The sequence below is a fragment of the Physella acuta genome, unplaced genomic scaffold, assembly GCF_028476545.2.
Source record: "Physella acuta isolate Inbredline_101_S28 unplaced genomic scaffold, ASM2847654v3 ptg000414l, whole genome shotgun sequence".
In the NCBI taxonomy this organism is placed as follows: Eukaryota; Metazoa; Mollusca; class Gastropoda; family Physidae; genus Physella; species Physella acuta.
In genome coordinates this window covers 211,358-233,431 of record NW_026731933.1, presented here as the reverse complement: position 1 = coordinate 233,431, position 22,074 = coordinate 211,358, and the positions used below count along the sequence as shown (strand labels likewise).

The following is a 22,074-nucleotide window of genomic DNA, read 5'->3' as shown; positions in this document are numbered from 1 at the left end:
GCTCAGCTATTCTGAAGTCATCGCAAAGTTATGTAGGCTTCAGTAAACATTGAAATAGCAAGTGATAGCCAAAAACGTCACAAGGCGGGGGGGGGGGGGGCGGTCCGCACCGGGTGACGCCATTTAGGAGGTGACATCAAATCCAAATTGAAAAAAAAAGAATCATTTACTGTTAAAACAATGTTTCATCCAGTTAAAATAATAAAACAGTAACGGAAAGTGGTGACACCAAAACAAAAAATGCAAAGTTGTTGAAAGGGATAGAAATGTACACCGTCAGTGATAACTTGTACATAATAGGGCTGGTAAGTAGGTCACCAACCAGTTCTTTGGCTCATGCAGGTTTTATTGAGCAGTAGAACTGGATGGTGACCTTCTTACCAGCCCTATTGATGTCACGCATATTTTTCAAACATCGATATAAAAAGCATAAATATCATATAAACACAGTTCTAATCCCCCCCCCCCCCTTTTTTGCACACAATTTCCTCTACAAAAAAAAAATCATTTTAAAAGTACAGTAAAATAAATGAAAATAGATCAAAATGTTTTCTAACTCTCGCTCTCACATTATAAGGACAAATGTACACATTTGTTTTAAATCGAGGGGTAGCGGTTACTAGATCTAGTGATTTTCTTTTTTTAAATGATTATTAATGGGCATAGTCTAAGGACATGTTAAAAAAATCAACATTATATTTACCATTCGAAAACTGGTGTGTTCAAAACGTTTTTAGTTAATATTAATTACTTTTAACGAAAGAAATTATGTTGGTTATATAGACTCTAGATCTAGTCACTTAGGGGATCATCCATAAATGACGTCACACTCGTAGGGGGGAGCGGGGGTCCGTAATTTTGTGACGATGTGTGATGAGGGGGAGGGGGGGGGGGTTCAGATGTTGCGACGTCACATTTTTGCATTATAAAAAAGCAATGTTAGAAAACGAATTTTAGTCGTTATTTCGCGTTTTAGATAACTGTTTTAATAAATTGTAATAGTTTAGACAAGATTTTGGAAAAATATCGATGTTTAAAAAAATTCAACTGCAATTTTGAGGGGGGTTGTAAGTTGAGGTGTGACGTCATTTTAGTGGGGGGTCTGGCTTTTTGTGACGACGTGTGACGGAGGGGAGGGGGGAGGTAAAAAGCTTCCAAAAAAAGCGTGACGTCATTTATGGATGACCCCTTATTTATTTATCAATTTTTAGTTTCCTGCGCTACACTGGGAAAACAAACGTCTATTGATTTAAAATGTGCTAAAATATTAGTGGATTATTTTATGTATGGTAACCGTTTACACGTATAAAATGTAACTTTGCACCGTAGTTGACGAAAACAAAAATGTACACGCTAACCGTACCACTGCCATAGCTTATTGTACGCCAAATCCTAATGATTTAATCCCTCAGACCTAGGCTGAGATGAAATAAGCCGTCGATTCTTTTAAAAACAATCGCTAAAAAGGCCATGGCGATTAAAGATAGGGATGCCCTGTTGAAAGAATGCGAAATTTCAACAACAACAGATCCAATCGAAAGTTCTGGGGGAAAATACTCATTCTGGACGAAGTTAGTAGTGGAAAATTAAAATCTTTATTCTTTAGGCCTATTGCATCTTAATCTTATCTAGATCTAGATTCTAATATCTATTAGATCCAGATAGACTAGAGTCTAGATCTTGATTTTTAGATTTAGATCTCTAGACTAGATGTTTGTACTACAAATTAAGATTGATAATTTAGTTTAGTGTTTAGTTAATAAAATTTTTAATTAAGTCAGTCTTCGCCTGCTTCAGCTTTTATAAATTTAAATTTTTTAGGACTAAAACTAAAAAAAACACTACTCACTACCGCTACCTTACCTACCTACCTACCTACACTAACACCAACAGTAACTGTCTAACAGTAAAATTAAACACTGAAGTAAAAAAAAATAGGCCTTTTTTATATTATTTCTATCCCCTTATTAATTTTTAATTAAAATTTTTTTATGAAGCTCGCAATTAGATCTAGAGTATCTAGATCTAGTTCCACAGAAAATTTCACCAAAGTCAAGTGGCACAATATCTTAATTTAGTTATGCTACAGGGGATTCCTTGTGGTCTTGGGATACACTAGAATACTAAATTTAAACGCTGACCTATAATTTGTTGAGTGGTTGAGTATAGAGCACAACAGCTTGATATCTAGATCTATTTTGAAAGTTCTTGCCTTGGAAATGTGTCCTTATCCTAGAATTCCTTTTTCTTTTTTATAATGCAAATGGCAAATTATAGGCCTATATAATTAACTATATGTAATTTGGAACATAAACTAACTTGAATGTTGAGTCCTGCTTTATCATACATTATTATTGCAATGAACATGGATTACATTTTTTTTTGGTAGATTATGGCTAACACTGTCAGAAAATATCCTTCTAATTTTAATTTTTTAGATATACTCACAGCCAATACTTCAAACCCATTCTAATAAAGTATAGGACTAGACATTATCTTCAAGATTTGTCTAATCTATTTTTAGCCATTTTTTATTCTAATAGATATAAAATATTCTTGTATTTGTAGGAGAGACAAGATCAAATGGACATCATGCCTTTTTTTCGGCACAGCTACTCTATACTCTGCAAGGACAATAATGCCAGTGTGTATTGTGTCCATATCCAAAGAAATGGGATGGGATAAAACTGAATCTGTAAGTTAATTATTTTTAAGTTGAAAGAAAAATCCATAATTATATTTCCATCATTTATAATTATGTTTAAAGTTTTTAATGGACAATACGGAATCTATACTTTAAAAAAAAGCCACTGTACTGTAGTGTACACAATCCTAATATACATTTTAAAGGATTATAATTAATTGAGTTTTTAAACATTGATGTACTAGAGAACAGCATGTTTGTTTATGTACATATTTAAATATATACATATTGCCCTTCTGACCAGTGTCATGCAAGTAAATCTTGGTTTTATTGTGATGTTAAAGCTAGGAAAAAAATGCATGTACTTAAACAATCCTATGCACATAACTTAATAAATGCTATTAGTAAAATATTTCTCTACACTTTCAGGGAACTGTACTGTCTGGGTTTTTCTGGGGCTACACCATGACCCAGTTTCTAGGTGGCTATTTGAGCGACAGAGTGGGAGGGGATGTTGTATTGCCTATAGCAGCTTGCCTGTGGTCACTCATGTGTTTTTGGACACCCCAGTTGGTCTACTTGTCAACAAACCATCACAACTCTCTATACATCATGGTTGTTTCAAGAGTTCTCCTTGGAATTTTCCAAGGCAATTTTTTTGTTTTAATAATAAGTTTACTCTTCCACCATACTAAAATTTTAATGATGATAGGCAAACTCCTTCTTTTGTTGTGTGCTGTAGATGATCACTTTTTAGTAATACCTAACATTTATTGAGAATTAAATCAATTAGCCATTTAAAGCCTTTGTAAATAGAAATTTATGATTTTTAATTACTTTACCAGAAAATTACTTTTCATATATTCAGATACCTCAGTTACCCAATCATTAGTTGTGTGTTTCATGTTTTGTTAACTAAAATAAACACTTAACTCACACTTACTTGTTGGTTTTAGTTATAAAGTAAACAATGCAATCATTTTATTTTACCTATTGAAAAGTAGTATTCCTTACAATCTTGATACAGGTTTTCATTATCCTGGAATAACGAGCCTCATCTCACGCAAAGTGTCACAACAGGAAAGATCCTTCACTTACAGTATAATATCATCAGGCTCACAATTTGGGTAATACATTTTATAGTATCTTTGTTTGTAGTACTTCACTTTAAGCAGATGTACAAACATTTTACTTTAGTTTGAAAGAAGATTTGGCACTACTGGATTGGTGGTGATGGGGGGGGGGGGGGGTGGGGTTGGTACACAGTTAATAGCTGATTTTGTACTGGAGACAGGTCACACTGAGGTCTGATGTATTTTGCTGGATGGTTGTTGGAGGGGTGGGGACTTTATTTTAAATATATTCCACAATAAGCAACTTGAGTATTGAAAACATGAACAGACAACCAGGGGTTCTTTCAGACATTTTTCTTCAGGGTTGGCAACTCTTGTAACTTCAGGGAGTTTTCTATTTAAATTACATATTTAAAAATTCTGTATAAGTAAAGTAAAGTTTCCTTTCAAACATTACGGTCTATGGGGCAAGTGAAGTAGAGTTGTTTCTGTGAAAAAATTCTGTATGGGGGCGGAGAATATGCTGTTGAGGGGGGGGGGGGGGGCATTGCCCCTTTTGGAGAGATGCACAAAAGAAATACAGTAGATATCTGTTAAAACTAGTGACCCTTTAAGTTATTTGAGCTTTGAGAATTAAATCTGTGAAGTTTTTTTTTTTAATTCTGCAATATTATTAAATGTAAAATAGTTAAGATATACTAGGCAGTTGTATAAAATCTGAAAATGCTAGACATTTCACATCTCAAATATTTCAACAGCACATTGTTAGTTGGATGTGTAGGTTCTTTGCTAACAGAATATTATGGATGGTCAGTGCCTTTTTATGCCATAGGTAAAGTTGCCAATTTTTATATTACCATATTTTTATAATCTTTTAATTTTTGTTTGTTGCTTTAGTTTGAACTCAGTACTTATGCAATGCAATGTGTCCTGCGCACAGAAGGGAAAAGATTATGATTTAAACTGTTTATTTGATTGTTTTATTGAGTCTATTAAACAAAGGATATATTTAGATATGCACAAATACCTTTTTTTTTAAATCTTTTATTTTAAAAATTTCCTTTCTTAGTAATGGTTAATGATCTTTATGTTTGCTGATTAAGTCAAATGACAAATACAACTACTTTTGGTCAAATTACTTGTGGTATTGTAATTTATATTGTTATTTCTTTGAACAATGTCTACTTCCTCTTTACTGCAACAAACACATTTTTTTTTTAAAGGTGTGTGTGGACTGTCTTGGATGCTGTTTATTCGCTATGTCTTAATAGCTAGACAACAGAAGACCATCAGTTTGTCTTTAAATGAAGCCCAGTTGTTAGAAAATAAACAAAACGCACCAGAGAAAACATCAGTGCCTTGGGTTGTCCTTTTTACTAAGCCTGCATTTTGGTAAGTTTATCAAATAGTGTGTGAATATGTTGACTGAGTGTAACAGAAGTGTAATCAATTTTGTTGCATTTAGTTTTTATTCCTAAAATAAATATATAAATAAATTCTTAATTTCCTGTAAAATTATACACAAAAAAGGAATTTTGACAGAAAAAATATATGATGAGTGCATTTTTTGTTTGTCCAGGCTTTGTACAGTATATTTTAATGTATCCTTTAGGTCACTGCTTGTTGGTCATTACTGTGAAAACAATGCCTTTTATATTTTAATGTCTTGGATGCCAACATACTTTCATGAAAATTTTCCTACTGCCAAGGTGAGATTTCACTTTAAAATTATTTTTATAATTAAAATATTTAAAAAAAAATACATTTTTCTTTTATTAATAAATGACCACATTGAAAAATGAATTAAATGCATAAAATCTTTTTAACAGAGTTGGGTGTTTAACGTTGTGCCGTGGATGATATCCATTCCTAGCACAGTGGGAAGCGGATGGTTAGCCGATAATATGATCTCTAAGGGTAATTTGAGATCCTTCATTTCTAGTCCATACAGTTAATTTTTTGTTAGTAAATTCCATGTCAACTAAATTAAAAAAAGTTTTTTTTCATTGTTTTAAATATTTCCACAAAAAATATAATCCAATTAATACAGCTGTAATCATTATTATTATTATCAATATAAAATCAATTACTTTTCCAGGTTATTCAGTAACTTTTGTCAGAAAGACAATGCAGGTAATAATAATTTACAATGTAAAAACCTTAAGATTTATTCTTTTTAAAGGAACCATAAGTCAGGAATTATAAACCAATAAAAATGTTTTAAAAGAATCAGTAAATATATACACATTTTTTTTTCTCACAGACTGTAACATTTTGTGGAACTGCCTTCTTTCTGTTTCTAATATCATACGTAAAAAGCTATGAAGGTTGTTTGATATGCATGGCTATGGCTATAGCCTGCTGTGGTTTCCACCATAGTGGAATCTCTGTCAACCCACAAGACATTGCTCCCAAACATGCTGGTTCTGTGTTTGGTAAGTTGTTTGTGTAGGGATGAAAGGGTTAATGTTCAGTACTTCTTGCTGTTTGTGAAAGTCTTGTTTTTTTTAGCCATTAGTTGTTTAAAAGTCAAACTGTCAATAATTATTGTTATGGTCCAGGTCTTTAACTTCTTGTAAAGTGTAAATTATGGTTGCTGAAGTGTCTTTCTTCTTCTTTGCTGTTTATGATGATATTGGAAGGGGATTTTCTTTTACTCCATTACATATTATGTGTGAACATGTACTGCACCACATGACCCGGTGACTACAACTCAGCCTTCTTTTCTTTCCGGGTGTGCTTTTATACCCTTTGACCACCCTAGATTGATTTGGAAGGCAGCAGTTTTTTTTTATTCTGGAGTAATTTACTAGATGGATTGCTGCCCCTTGCTTAGGGGTCTGAACTCAGCAATCATATGCTCTCCCACCCAACCATGCAGTGTGTTTCCTTGCAGTTGTTATTCAGTTTTTCTTGTCTATGTTATTTTACATTAGCCACTTGTTTCTTTTAGTCAATTCCTATTATCAGTATTTTAGATTTTTATCAAATAGTCTTTTTATCTATCTGTGGTGTTTCGTTTACTAAATTTTTAATTATTATTCTGTTTAAAAAAAATCTTTTTTTAGCATTTCTAGTTTATTTTCTTTCTTTTTAATATATTCCTGTTGCATTGGGTATAACAGAAAAGGTTTGCACCAGCACATTCATACCATAAGTGTTTGAGGGGTTGTGTGTTATATTATGTTCCATGTTAGTTTAGTCTGTATGATGTTGTGCGTCATTGTTGTTCTGTATTTTGTAAGTTTGTAAAATGCTGTGCTTCATCATGTACCTATTATTTTTGATAAATAAATAGTTTTTTTAGGTTATTTATAAGTTTTAAAAGGTCACTTGTTTAATAAGATATAATGTTTTTGTTTTTTTTAAATAAAGGTCTTATGAATATGGCTGGTGCTATTCCAGGTAAATATGTTTTATACAAATAAGTTGCAAATATTTCTTACAGTGATTACTTTTTATCCATCATTTCACATCCAATTAGTTCTGTTTATTTCAAAATAGTTATAAGTGATGAACTTCAAACTAAGGATAGTGTCACATAAAGAGACCAAAAAACCCCACAGATTACTGAATGCTAGTCAAATAAATGTTCTGTCAATATGTTCTTTATTAAATGTGATACAAAAAATGTTTACTAACTTTCAAACCATTTTTATCTGCAGGTTTCATTGGTGTTTATATTGCTGGTCATGTCCTGGAGGTGACTAAAAGCTGGAATGCTGTATTTGGACAGACAGCAGTGGTTTGTCTATTTGGATGGGTTGTTTACACTTTATTTGGAACTGGGAAAAAAATTATTTAAAACACTTTTGTAAATAAGATTACAAACAAAATTACAGATAATGAGTACATATTTATTTATTTTAAAAATCTCATAATTGCTTAAGATTGCATTTAATTCCATGACTAAAACATAAAAATAAGCTTTTTAAACACAAATATAAAATTGTTTATTGTGAACTGTGATGCTTGGAGATTATTATTATCCTTAAGAAAAGAGCATATATTTTATTTTAAATGATTCATCATATTAATATAAAACTATTTATTACATCACAGAAAATATTTTACCTCTAAATTTTATATTTGTTTTAGAACTTACTTTTGTTCCACATTTTTGCTTGTAAATATAACTCTACATTTGCTTGTTTGCTTGGTCCATGTATACCGGTATATAATAATTGATATAGGTTGTATTATTTATTAGCAACTTATTGTGTTTTATTTTAAAACCACAATTTTCAAACAAAGGATTCCAGGGGATGAATGAAATCAAAATAATTGCTCAATGATCTCATGTATTTAAAACTGATTCATAAAATCATATTTTCCCATTTTTTAAAGTTGTAAAATAATCACTTTCATCCACGCTGACATGTAATTAAAGTTCACTAAAATTAACTATCACAGGGGAAAACAACAACAAAACTCTTACCAACATAGCTATTTTATAAAATCTTCTAAGTGCAGGTCACTCAATGATATTACAGTTTGTGATATATTAGACCGATTTGTTGAAAATCCAAGGCTCTAGTACACATTAATACCAATACCTCACGGTAGAACTTGGTTGCCAAAATTTTTACTTTAAAAAAATGATACTAGTTGCAATTTTTCTGCACTGTATTCAGTAGAGTAAAATAACAAAATTGTTAACATTATATGACTTAAAATATTTGTTTCTGAATTGATTTTAGTTTTTTTCTTCTTTGTAGCTCATTGTGATAAAATGATCATCCACTTTTGTCAATTTTGGCTTTAAAATATACAATATCTTGCTGTGGGATTTATATTAGTAATATTAATTATATAATTTTAATGCTGCTTCTGTGTTCACTCATTTGCTATTGGCAGAAATGTTAAAAATTATTGTGCAATTTACATTTGCTTTTTTTGTTCTATTAATTTCAAATCGAATGGAGATCTTTGTCTGGGCAAAGCTTCTTTGTCAATGTAGCGGATCACCCTGAAATTTTGAAACTTGCAAGAGATAGGGTAGATCATGTCATGCTAACAAAGTGCCCAGGTTGATTTGAAATTGTGTTTTTTGTTAGAGGAATTTCAGGGTTTTATAGCATTGGGGAGTGCCTGGGCAGTTGAATGTTTATTCCTCGAGGCACCAGAGGCAGTCTCAGCTTCTCCCCAATGTTTATGTTGATAAAAGAACAAAGTACCACCAAGAGTGGACCACCTTTCTCACCCCACCCAATGCTGTTGTGTCATGTGATTACCTTATGCTATTGTCATCAGGTTAGAAATTTTTTTTTAATGAAATACAAGTTCAGACCTATAGGTCCAGTGAAATAGTGCTAATCTGTTTCTGCTACAATTTCAGACCTATAGGTCTAATGAAATAGTGCTAATCTGTTTCTGCTACAATTTCAGACTTATAGGTCCAATGAAATAGTGCTAATCTGTTTCTGCTACAATTTCAGACCTATAGGTCTAATGAAATAGTGCTAATCTGTTTCTGCTACAATTTCAGACCTATAGGTCTAATGAAATAGTGCTAATCTGTTTCTGCGACAATTTCAGACCCATAGGTCCAATGAAATAGTGCTAATCTGTTTCTGCTACAAGTTCAGACCTATAGATACAATGAAATAGTGCTAATCTGTTTCTGCGACCTCAGCAAATGAAGGAATTGTATGTTAACAGCATGTATTGGGCAGGTGTGACTCAGATGTGTCACTCTTGGTTTTTGTGATAAGTAAAGGAGTGATATCTGACATTTTTGTAGTGCCTGACAAAATTAAATGGTAGTTTTCTGCTGCAATGTTAAAAATTTGTTTGCTTTGATGCAAATTAAATGTCATCTGTGAAATACAACCTCTAGTATAATAATGACATAATACTAAGCATAATGTTTTTTTGGATTACAAAATTTGATGAATAGAAATTAATAAAATGGTAGATTAGTTTTCTTCGTGTTTAGGATTTGATATGCTATTGTCAAGAAAATATACAAAAATAATTTCAAAATTTAGACCATTTTTATTATTTTTCAACTGTTTATTGATGTCTTATAAGTCAATTGCCATAAGGTAGTACTTAGTTGAGTTTTTAATACCTTTAAAAAGTGTTCAGCTATTTATGTTAATTTTCCAAATTTTTAAAATTATTGTTTTGAAATTGTTTTGAGTGAGTATGTTAAAATTGTTATTTTACCAGCCAAACATAAAACTCCATTCCAAGTGTTTCTTATCATATGTTGTTAGTATATGATTTTTTTTAAAAACATTTAAATATAGTTTATGTCAAAAACAATGTCACTTTGTTATCTTTAGCAGTGATGTAGACATGTTATCAATAAGATTGCCATCTCTGTTTATATTTTAAAAAAATAATTTACTGATAGATGTTTGTCATGATATAATATTTAGTTTTTAGCCAGATGGTGGTTGTCCAACCATAAATCCCTATTGCTGTTGTAATCATACTTTGGCTATCTTTTACTCTTGTATCTTGACCACCTCGTGCCTAACATTTAGTAGGTGGAATGTTCAACCAGGCAACCTTGCTGTTGTTGTTGTCATACTTTGACCAGGTTTCTGTGGCTAAACCATTCACTCTTATTTCTTTGCCACCTTGTGCCTAATAATAAGTAGGTGGAAAGTTCAACCAGGCAACCTTGCTGTTGTTGTTGTCATACTTTGGCCAGGTTTCTGTGGCTACACCATTCACTCTTATTTCTTTGCCACCTTGTGCCTAACATTAAGTAGGTGGAAAGTTCAACCAGGCAACCTTGCTCATACATTGGCCAGGATTTTTTCATCTGTATCTTTGCCACATTACAATACATGGTTAGATGAAATTCTTGTGATGCAGTGTGTTTCCGCAAACTATCTTGATTATTGTGTTAACTGGTCTTTCTCTTTCAAACTGCTTTGTTTGATTAAACTTAAAAAACTATCATTGTTTACTAAAACAATTTTTAAAAAAAATCACTAACACATATATTATTTAATCATTTGACCACTGACCACATCTCACTATAGTGTGGTCCAAAGAACTTTCCTTTTTTTCATGGTCTGGTCACATCTCTAACTAGAGCTAAAACATTGATAGGGCTTATAGCATCTGTCTTACATTAATTTTAATATTTCTTAAATTGGTAATTTAATCTACATTAAAAAAAAACATCTGGATTTATAATATTGTGTGATTCAACTTTTGAGAGCTTATGTTAAAATTGATCACTTTTAATCTGTAGTGTCTAATAAAGTAATATCAACAATTGCTTACATTATTCACTTCATAAAAATGTAATTCTTATTTTTTGTAATAAATGATAATAAACAAGTTAGTTTCTGAAAACAGCCAGACTATTTTAATTATGTTTGTATCAGCAAAAAAAAAATAATTTATGAGCTGTTCAAATTGTATCACACCATTGCTATGCTAAAGAGAATAATTATATTTTTCACATTTTGTATTAACTCCCTTTGGTTATATTCTCGTGGGATTACATTGTTGATATAAAAACATAATTTTTGAAGTGCCCTTTTGCACAGTTCCCATTACACTGAAATGATGACATTAAAAAACAATACTTTTATATCTGTGTTACTTTATTTTTTTGTTTGAGTATGTTGCGAAATGTTCGGACGTCTGACTTGTAGCATGCCAGCACATATGTGTTCATGTTAATTTAATTGATTTGAAAAGTAAACCTAGTTGATGTTCTGCCTACAGGTATTGGTAACAATAATAAGTTAACCCTCAGCTCTTAGAATATATTCCTTTAAAACAATTAAATATTGCCATTCCCCGTAGAAAAATCAAACACCGAGTCAACGATCTTTGTGTCATCTTTTACAATTGGTTGTGTTTATGTGCAGACGTCTTAGTCATGTCACCTGTTTTAAGCCAAAGAGGGTCGTCCATAAATGACGTCATACTCGTAGGAGGGGGGGGGGGGGAAGGTCCGTAAAGTAATTTGTGATCAGTGTTTCTTCCAGACTTTTTTTCTCCGGGGGGGGGGGGGGGCACTTGAAATTTTCGGGGGGGCGGTAAACTTTCTTCGTGGGGGCGGACACTGTTAAAAGTATATATTTTCTATATAAATTATATAAATTCATTTCGTTCGGGGGGGGGGGGGGGGGCGGTAAAAGTTTTTCGGGGGGGGGGGGGGGGGGTAGGGGGCGAAGCCCCCCCCCCCCCCCCCCGAAGAGATGCTGGAAGAAACTCTGTTTGTGATGGTGTGTGATAAGGGGGTGGGGGTCAGATGGTGTGCCGTCATATTTTTGCATTATAAAAAATCTATGTTAGAAAACTAGTTTTAGCCGTTATTTCGCGTTCTTGAAAACGGTTTTAATAAATTGTAATAGGAATTTATCAAAATACTCTATGTTGACAAAGTTCAGACAAGATTTAAAAAAATATTTCGTGTTCAATTTTGAGGGGGGGGGGGTTGTAGGCTGAGGTGTGACGTCATTTTAGGGGGGGGGGGGCTGGCTCACTTGTGACGATGTGTGACGGAAGGGGGGGGGGGGGTAGAGTTTCTTCCAGGTATCTCTTCGGGGGAGGGGGCAGACCCTTCCCCCCCCCCCCCGGAGAAAAAAGTCTGGAAGAAAGACTGGGGGGGGGGAGGTAAAAAATCGTCCCAAAATACGTGACGTCTTTTATGAATGACCCCCTAAAGCCCAGAGTTTCTTCCAGGCATCTCTTCCGAAAAAATTTACCCCCCCTCCCCCGAACGAAATGAAATTTATATAATTTATATAGAAAATATATACTTTTAACAGTGTCCGCCCCCCCCCCCCCCCAGAAGAAAGTCTACCGCCCCCCCCCCCCCCCCCCCGGAGAAAAAAGTCTGGAAGAAACACTGAGCCTATACTATTGAGGTTTCCGCAATCTGTTTATTAATAAAGATTTCTTTCAGACATTTTTCTCCAGAAATAGGGTGGGGACAGACAATGGTTATAGTAGGCTATATAGTTTCTATTTAAATTTGTTTTTCATATTCGTCCGATCCGATCTCGGCTTGTCCTCAAGCGATCCTGAGTTTGTCTGTTACCACCTCGTAAGTCGTAAGAGTTGGAATATGAGATGCACAAAGCACTTTACAAAGAGATTAAATTCTGAAAATTTGCAACAATCTATTGTAGTGTAACCGGGTGGTAGGTTCCGCTACTGGTCAAACTGATAAATAGTTAGGAGCATGTATTTAAGCTTCATAAATAATTAATAAACTAAATGATCGATATTCTTTCGAAAATTCTTTGCTACACATTTTTGTGTCATCAATACAACTTGTGACGTCATATACTCTTGTGTTTATGTTGACAACATGGCACCATGTGTATTTACATTTGAAACGAAATAGCCTAACTTTAAAGTGTATTTAATTTATATGCCTAATTGGCGTATGTTCTGAAGCTTAGTTATTGCTCTGTTTGTTGACATTAAAAATGGATAGGTACGATAAGAAAATGTCTAAACTGACATCATATTCAACTACATCGGCTGTAAATTCTAGAGGACGAATGACCCGTCCATTCAATCTTCGCGGGAGGTCAATGCGTGTAAGTTGGCACCAGGAAATTTACCCCAGTGTCCTAGGCCAATTATCTAGATGCACATTAATTTTAGCCATGATCTACACAAAAGCTCCATTTCAAGATAAAAGATTAGTTTCTTTGCGAATAATTTCGTTATTCTGTTTAGTTATAATAGACTAGATCTAGATCTAGGTCTAGTTTAGCATAACCAACGCTGAACAAACTTCTCAAAACAAATTATTAGATTTAAACTAGATTATACGCTTGCTAATCATGCTATTAAAAAGATAAGAAGAAAAACAATGAATGTAGGGCACACCAACTAGATCTAGAATCTAGCTAACCCCTATGTGAAAAAAATCTGGCTAAATTGCTGTAGTTTAACAATCATTTGGTAGGCTAGACTTATAAAAACGAATTTAGACTTTAGACTAATTCCAGTTAGATCTAGATCTACATAGTACAACATTTACATACACTACAATCATTGTATGTCTATTTAGTGACTACATCCATCCATGACTCAGTGTAACCCAGCCTTTCTCTCATCAGCCTTTGTGATTGTGTCCTAAGGTACCAAAGTGGTGGAAGGGAGAGAGGAGGGGGGGGGGGGTCATTGGAGGAAATTTTCTAAAAGAAACCTTATCTACAACCAGTAGTATCACTGATCAAAACTAACATTAAAAAAAAGTTTTTTGATTATTGATATACATTTACATAAGCAAACACGAGAGAAACATCATAGGCCCATTATTATTATTTGTATTACAATAAATTTAAATATTTAGGGCATTTAGTATTTAGTATTATTCATGTGTAGATAGTAAAGGTATTGGTAGCAAAATGTTTTGAGCAACCAAAACTGTTACTTATACAATATATACAAATATATAATATATTGTTTAAGCTATTGAAAATTTATTCATTTACAACAGAACTCTAAATCTAACCATTAGAGAACAAATATTTTTGCATTATAATAATAACTGATGAATAATGAGGTTAAGTAACTGATACCTAACCTTACCCTAAACCTACACATTAACATTAGAGAAAAATAAAATTTTACAATGGTCTTAACAAGGAAAAATTGACTCAAATAACATATCTGACAGAATGACAAAGAATGTGAAGGTTGCACAGTTCTTGGTGTCTCACAAATGGATCCAGTATATTTTCTTCCTACTGTTCCCATGAAAAGGGCCAAACCAATCTGGATGACAGACCAACCATCTTTCATTCTGTCTGATAATGGTGTGCTGCCGCCTGATAAACCCAAACCTTTAGCCCTCTGGTCATGCCCAGGTAGGGTTTCATCAATCACATACACTGTTTTCTTGTTATGTAGGCGTATTATGGTTGATTCTTGTATTAATACATAATTCAAAGCATTTGATTTGCTATTAGTTGATCTTTTTTGTCATAAATATATATATATATATATATATATATATATATATATATATATATATATATATATATATATATATATATATATATATATATATATATATATATATTCCAATTACTTATTTTGAGAAGCCTGATCTCTTGTAACTAAGTTAATTGTTTTGTTACGCTAATTTCACGGTGGTTTTCATCTCTTAGTACATGTCTATAAACCTGTTTTTTTTTTTGTTTATTAATTTGCAAATACACAATTTTACCACATATTCATCATTTTAAAAAAATCTTTATAAAAGAACAGTATTTTGGCTTTCTCGATTCTACCTTATTTTTGCTTTGTGTAAAAACCTGAAATTCCTCTCAAAATAAAATAAATGTCTGTTTAGAAGTGTAAAGTAATATATAACATAGACAATGTTTTCTTTGCTAAAAATGATTAGATTAACAAACACCCAGTTTCTATATTGTAGACAAATATGAAACAGTAGATGATGATTTTGAAGAAAAGAAACCAATACGCCAGAGGAGAAGCACAAAACAAGGGCTCCTTGCTTTACAAGAGAGCAGAAAGAGACAAGAAGCTTTTAGAAAATCTTTGCTTAGCATTGTTATGTAAGTTGTATTTTATCACAGGTGTAGAGTTTCTTGATTATGGACATATGTGTAAATTGGCCAAAATAAAGTTAATGTCTAATTTTAATACAAAATGTAAAATTCCATCAATGTTGCTGATTCTTTTTTTTTAAAATACATTTTATCATGATGTGAAATGGATTGAAAAATAACACTCATAAATATGTATGTTAACATATGCATTTAAACATACACATGCATACATATACAATATGTACATCTAATATTCATACAGGTAACAGGTAAAAGTATTTATCAACGTTCATTTCTACTTTCATAAATTATTTTGATATTTCAAGGCAAGGTAAATCAGGAACCACTGAACCGGATGATTCTGAAGCTGGTGGTCAGAGATTGGAAAAAAGGACATCATTTGGTCAAAACGAAGTTGATTTGTTTGTAAGACACGTTTGATTTTCTTCTAATATGTCAAACTGCCAAAAAAGATGATTGCTGGACATGATACAAGTCTTGTGTCTGTGTGTATGTATTGGTATGTGTATAGTATATATATATATATATATATATATATATATATATATATATATATATATATATATATATATATATATATATATATATATATATATATATATATATATATATATATATATATATATACACATGTATATTATAGTATAGCATAGTACAGCATATCTTTTACTAATCTTCCTCAGCGCTATTTTTACTATGTACATAATGGTGTAGATGTAAGTGACGTGCAGCCTTTATCTGAACAAGTTATTAAGAACATTATCGGTCAACTGAGTCCTCAGCTTAAGGTAAGGGAAATCACCCTGAATTCTCTACAGCTGGGTGGTCTTCTCAATTTCATTTGTGGTGTTGTGACAAGTTAGTTAAGTTTGAAAATTAATTGTTGGATTTGTATGGTTTCTGAGTCTTTTTCATCACTTTGAAGCAGAGTTCAAATTTGAACTACATACTTTGTCTTAATCTTCTTTACTCCATGTGGAGTGCATGTGGAGTATATTCAGCACTTTGTCCTACCACCTCAATTTCAAAATCTGTCTAAGATATTTGTTCTGAAGATTTTTAACTTCTCTGAGCTTGTCTTGGAGACTCTCCATGTCTGTTCTCCATACAACAAAACAGTTTTGCCTTGACATATATATATATATATATATATATATATATATATATATATATATATATATATATATATATATATATATATATATATATATATATATATATATATATATATATATATATATATATGCTACACTTTTAATTTTGAAATTATAGTATTGCAGACAACATTCATTGCCTGTAAATTCTAAAACAATTCCCACTTTTGAAAATAAATGTTCACTTTTTGCTCCTCAGACAAGCTTATTTAATATAATTTTTTTTATGTTTTCAGAAAGGCCAAGCAAAAACAATAGATAAACTTTGTAATGAAATAAAAGAGGATTACATATTGAACACTAAAAAATCTATATGTAAGTCATTGCAGACCCTAGGCAATTTGGTATAGGTGTATTAAAAAAAAAAATTAAATATTTTCTATTTTTATATTTTGTAATAATTCTAACTTCATGTAATGTTTAGTATTTAAATGTCTCTTTATTTATTTATTCATTTATTACTAGTATTTGTTAAATTCCATTTGTTTTGTTAAAGAATTACAGTTTGAATTTTAATCTGCTTCTGTTTTAAACTCACTGCTTGTGGCACTAAATTAGAGCGCTAACTCTTAGTAAAAAATATTTACAGTGCTAAATTTTTCTTGTGTGAATCAATTTTTTTAAAAAGGAAAACTAAATGCAGACTTAATAGTCTAAAGATTTTATCATGTAATTCCTATATTTTCTTTATTTTTTTCTTAGTGGACTTTGTTTTAAAAGACCCAAGAAAGCAGATGGAGGATCCCAAAGAGCTGAATGCAGAGATGAAGGAACTGAACGTTGTCCCTCAGCCCTGGCACCAGAATCTAATCAATTACAAAGCAAAGCTTCACAAAAACCTTTGCTTTGTCAATCCTTGCATCAGACAATCCAACGATATATGGTACTCAGAATTCTCGTAAGTAGTATTGGAAATTTTTCTGGCGTTGTTTCTTATTATAATTATTTTCAAGTCTAATTTAAAATCTGAGAATTAAAAAATAATATTTCTTATTAAATACAACTATTAATAATATCAACACTTGATAACTTGTTAAAAAGTATAAATTTAATTAAAATACACCTTGTATAACTTGGTAAAAAGTATAAATTTAATTAAAATACACCTTGGATAACTTGGTAAAAAGTATAAATTTAATTTTCAGTGATCTGCGCTTTATCTACACCAAACAGTTTAAAGAAAGACCCGAAGCCATCAGCTTGTCTGTTTTTAAAGAGCATTGTAATGCCAGCATTGCCTCCTTGAAGGACAAGCTAACCAAAAAGTAAGAGTAGACCCTGTGTTTTCTGAGAGATAATGTAGGCCTATATTCTATTGAAAAAAATGTATTTATGAAAACTTTTCATTAATAATCATGTCCATAAATTGGATTATTATAGGAGATTAGGAATAAAAAGAACAGCTATTTGGAAATTTTCTTCATTAAAGCATTTTTAAAAAAAATGAAGATAAATATCATCTTATTATAATTTCTGACTATACAGTTATTGAATTGTAACTTCCCCATTATAGCAACTTGGTGGCATATTTTATTATTGTACTTTTTAAAACTCTAGGACCTTTTATTTTAATTATTTTATTTTGGATCTATTAATAAACATCCTTTTATTATGCTGCATCATTTCATTTAAAGTTTGCTTAAATTTTAGCTACAAAAACATTTTATGACTGTAGACTGTAAAACAACCACCTATTCAAAAGGTTTGAACTTTTTTGTTACATTTTTTAAACTCTGCCAAACGTTGGTTAAATATAATTTTTCCTTTCTGTTAACTCACTTGAAAGTTGGCTGCTGAAGCTACAGGGCATGTTGATGAATGAAAAAAATAAACGTTTTGCTCCCCCAATGGAAAAGTATGAGAAATTTGACAAGTTTTTTCAGACTCTTAAGACTGCAATGACATTGAATCTGCAGACACTAGTTATGGACTCACTCAAGGAATACATGCATATGTTCAAACCCAGAGAGGTGATTTAATTTTTTTTAACTCACCGTTAATTTTTTTTTTCAAGAAGAAGAAGAGAAAAAGGCAGCACTTAATTAAAATAGTTTATGTAACTCTCAGAACAGTAGTCATTACTAAAGCTTAATGAATGGATGAAAATAAATCGGTAGACAGTAAAAAGTGTTGGACATTTTAAAAAGACAACTCTGGTCATAGCGCTAATTGTATTTCCTAAGGTGATTTGTAGTTCACTGTTCAACTCAACAATATCACTGTGTGTGGCCCAGGGCTAAAGCCTGTGACCACTAACTCATCAGTTGAAGGTCAAGGCTAAAATTAGTGCTGACAAATACCTTGTTAATTAAAAATTAAATGGTACAAATATGTAAAGATTGAAAATGAAGAATAATATGGTATGGTAGGGAAAATGTCTGTTAAAGTGACATACTTTTATACATAATTCCTGATGTGTATGAAATCTACATTGTTTTTTTTTTAAAATTATTTATGGTAGCATGGAAGTTTTAAAGTATGTACATGTTGTGAACACAACAGCCCACAGTTGTTTAGCACTGCATGACACAAACATATAAGACATAACGACAATAATAAAACTATGATCTATATTGTTTTGTATTATAAGTTAGTCTTATTAAAAGCAATGACCATGCACCTATGGAATTCTTCTGAAATGAAAGATATATTTAATGCCCAACTCTAGACCAGCACTGAGGTTCTAGAACACTGCGGCTTTGTGGTCAACCTACTACTCACTGAAGAAGGAACTGACATTGACTTTGAGCCTACCCTGGAAGATATGGTGACCGGTTTCCTAGGCATGTTTGATGAAATAATCAAAGCGTCGCATTTGATTCCTCGATTAGAGCGGAGGATGTTTCCAGACCTACAGGTACACTTGTCATTTTCAAATCTAGTTGCGTTATTAACATGTGCCTTAATCATGCATGCCGACACTCATGGTTGACCTTTGCACTGTTCCTTACAATGGTCACTACTAACTTAGATTCAGATTCTTGCATTTCCATTACATTCATATTTAACTTTGTATCAAGTGACATCCCTAACACTGCGTTTACACTTGCTACACGTATCATATAGACGTCTAGAAAAAAAAACTCCGCCATAAGTTAATTTTTATCAGAACATGATGGGGGGGGGGGGGGGGCTACTCATTTATTGTGAATAGACATGTCTATTTTAGTTTTTAGTATATATGTCGCAAGTGTTAACACAGGATAACTAATATGATTTTTCTTAAAAAAAATTTGACTGACAGATGTTTTTATTTGATTGATCAGTCTAGTGAGAACTGTATTTAAACATTCAACAGATACAAATCTTTGCAAAATTTGTCAATGAAAAACATCTTATTTCACTGATACTAAAATATCATTTCCGATTGTAATGATTAGTTGGTAATTCAACAGTATCCTACAGTCTCCTGCTTTGAAATGTTTACTTTTCTACAAAATTTTCCACACTGCAGCTATATTGGTCCTGGTCATTTTTTTATCATCACCTGTGCCAAAATTAACTTAAGTTTTATTAGATCTCCAGTGCAGATTGGAAACCTCTTTAATTAACATTTGTAATAAAGATTATCTATTTATATTAGCTCCACATTTTTAATTTAATCTTTTCAGAGCTTTTTTGTTTAGTATACATGAGTATATCATCACTATCTTATTATTGAATAACCCTATTTTGATTATCCTACTGTTTACAGTTGGAGGTAAAATACTTGCAGCCAGTTATACCCGAAGATTTTATTCAAGAACTCAAAGAACAAGTTTTAGAAGTTCTAAAGACAGAGTTTGTTCCCTTGCAGGAGTTCCTCAACATTTTTGCTGATCTGGAGTTTCTTATTTCCAATCAGGTAAGAGCGGTTCAAGGGTTCTGTATATGCTTAATAGGGACACAGTTCTTTAAGAGTGGGTTTGAGTCAGCCTGTTTATGAGGTCATGTGTCTAATTTTACACAATAAGGTGTAATTAGCTTTAAAATTATAAGATAATTATTAAAATTTTAAAGTGTTGATGATCACTTATTTTTCTTAAGATTACTTACTGGTCTTAGTCTGAAAATGTTATGTTTAACATTGCAGGCCAAGACTGACTTAGAGTCTTATTTAGCTGAGTCCCACCCATTTGATGAAATGGTGGAGAAATTCAATTACTTCCAAAATATCACCAATCACATTACTTGTGAAATCCCCAAGGTACGTAATCAAAGTTTTTATAAAATTAAAAAAAATTATTTCCCCCCTGGTGTTTTGTTTGTACATTCTGAATGTTGAAACATTTACTGATGTAGGTTGTATGTTCTGTAGGTTGAAACAGTTGGGATGTTTGAAATCAACAGTCATCGAGTGTTAGAAAACCTGGCTGAAAGGACCACAGCCATCTGTGATGTTCTAGCTGAGCAGATGCTGGATGACCATTTGGAAAGCAACAAGCAGTAAGTCTGTGGCTTTAAGATATTTTATGTAAGGTTAATATTTGATGAACATTTCTTTACTTAAGAGTAGTCTTGTAAATAATATAAATTAGTATTTTATTTCACAATTTAAAAAATTTGATATAAACATTACATCTAAAAATAGCTATATGAAACTTTTATTACATAATTTTAAATAAATGTAAAAAAAAATTATTCTGAAGATGGATTCACCCTCATGAATATATTTAATTAATTAACCCACCAGAATATGCGAGCGCTACAGAGAGATGAGCCAGATAGCACTCACCATACCAACCGTGACCCAGGAATATATGAAACTTGAAGAGTATATGAAGAAAGTGAAGCAAGAGACCTTGGGTGATCTGCAGAAGGAGATGCTTCTATCAAATAAAAGGTTTGGTTTTTTTTTAATTCATAAAATTATTTCATGTTTTGGTTAATTCATTAATTATTTCTGTTTCTTAGAGCTCACATTTTTAAAGCCATTATTTTAAATTTATTATTAAAAGGGCAGTGTATAGACAGCTTTAAAATATATTCCTTGATATCCTTTGATGATTTCTTCTACCTTTTAATTTTTGTTCATTGTACCTTAATATTATGTCCCTTTTATTCTTCTGATAAAACTGTTATGTATTGCTTCCCTTTTATTAGTAAATTTCTCTATTACCACAACTTGGTCAAATTTCTCCCTTCTTTCCACACATCACTGAATGTATATAAATTAACTAGAGTGCCCAGCTGTAAAAATAAGATAAGACTTCAGGGTGGATATGCTTGCCTCATTAATTTAATCCCTTAACAAAATGTTTTTTAAAACAATATTTTCTATGGAAAGACTTTAATTACTAAATTAAGATTTTTCAAATTTTTACCACTAAAAAAAACCCAGTAATTTTTTTTTAAATGACTCAACAGACTGCTGTTCTTGGCTGATTACTGTAACTTTAACCCATCCACAATTCGCTTGAACTCAGAACCATTCCAGTGGTACCAGAAAACTGAGCTGATTTTAGAAGAAAACGCTATGATCATGACAGAGAAGTTGAAAGAGCTGCAAGATGACTTAAAGGTATGCAAAGATTTTATTCTACAACCATTAATAGACATGATACTGTTTTCTTTACCCTAACTCTTCAGTTCAAGAATTTTAACAAATTTTTTTCCTTCTGCTGTTGGCACTATTAAGGAAACGGCAAGGCCAACATGTTTTTATCCTGATTCATCCATTGACA

The 22,074-nt window shown here is 31.9% G+C and overlaps 3 protein-coding genes across 3 annotated transcripts in view; all 3 read left to right on the top strand.

Moving 5' to 3' along the window:
- Positions 1–1,339: 1,339 nt before the first annotated feature.
- On the top strand, positions 1,340–8,981 carry LOC131942612 (voltage-gated purine nucleotide uniporter SLC17A9). The gene is made up of 12 exons (XM_059302498.1): positions 1,340–1,571; positions 2,569–2,695; positions 3,074–3,293; positions 3,672–3,771; positions 4,476–4,549; positions 4,941–5,109; positions 5,330–5,426; positions 5,547–5,634; positions 5,816–5,850; positions 5,981–6,152; positions 7,093–7,122; positions 7,383–8,981. The coding sequence occupies exons 1-12, from the start codon at positions 1,471–1,473 to the stop codon at positions 7,520–7,522; spliced, it is 1,353 nt and encodes a 450-aa protein (XP_059158481.1). The 5' UTR covers positions 1,340–1,470; the 3' UTR covers positions 7,523–8,981.
- A 4,007-nt stretch (positions 8,982–12,988) lies between these two features.
- Positions 12,989–20,840, top strand: LOC131942607 (dynein axonemal heavy chain 7-like). Its single transcript, XM_059302493.1, has 13 exons — positions 12,989–13,247; positions 14,339–14,528; positions 15,101–15,242; positions 15,563–15,662; positions 15,941–16,045; positions 16,648–16,726; positions 17,114–17,309; positions 17,557–17,676; positions 18,198–18,381; positions 19,080–19,268; positions 20,106–20,255; positions 20,484–20,597; positions 20,709–20,840. The coding sequence occupies exons 1-13, from the start codon at positions 13,134–13,136 to the stop codon at positions 20,838–20,840; spliced, it is 1,815 nt and encodes a 604-aa protein (XP_059158476.1). The 5' UTR covers positions 12,989–13,133.
- A 258-nt stretch (positions 20,841–21,098) lies between these two features.
- Positions 21,099–22,074, top strand: part of LOC131942606 (dynein axonemal heavy chain 7) — a 61,467-nt gene continuing 60,491 nt past the window's right edge. Inside the window, exons 1-2 of the mRNA XM_059302491.1 lie at positions 21,099–21,233; positions 21,758–21,911. Coding sequence (XP_059158474.1) covers positions 21,106–21,233; positions 21,758–21,911 — 282 coding nt within the window. The 5' untranslated portion in view covers positions 21,099–21,105. The remainder of the gene's footprint in view (positions 21,234–21,757; positions 21,912–22,074) is intronic.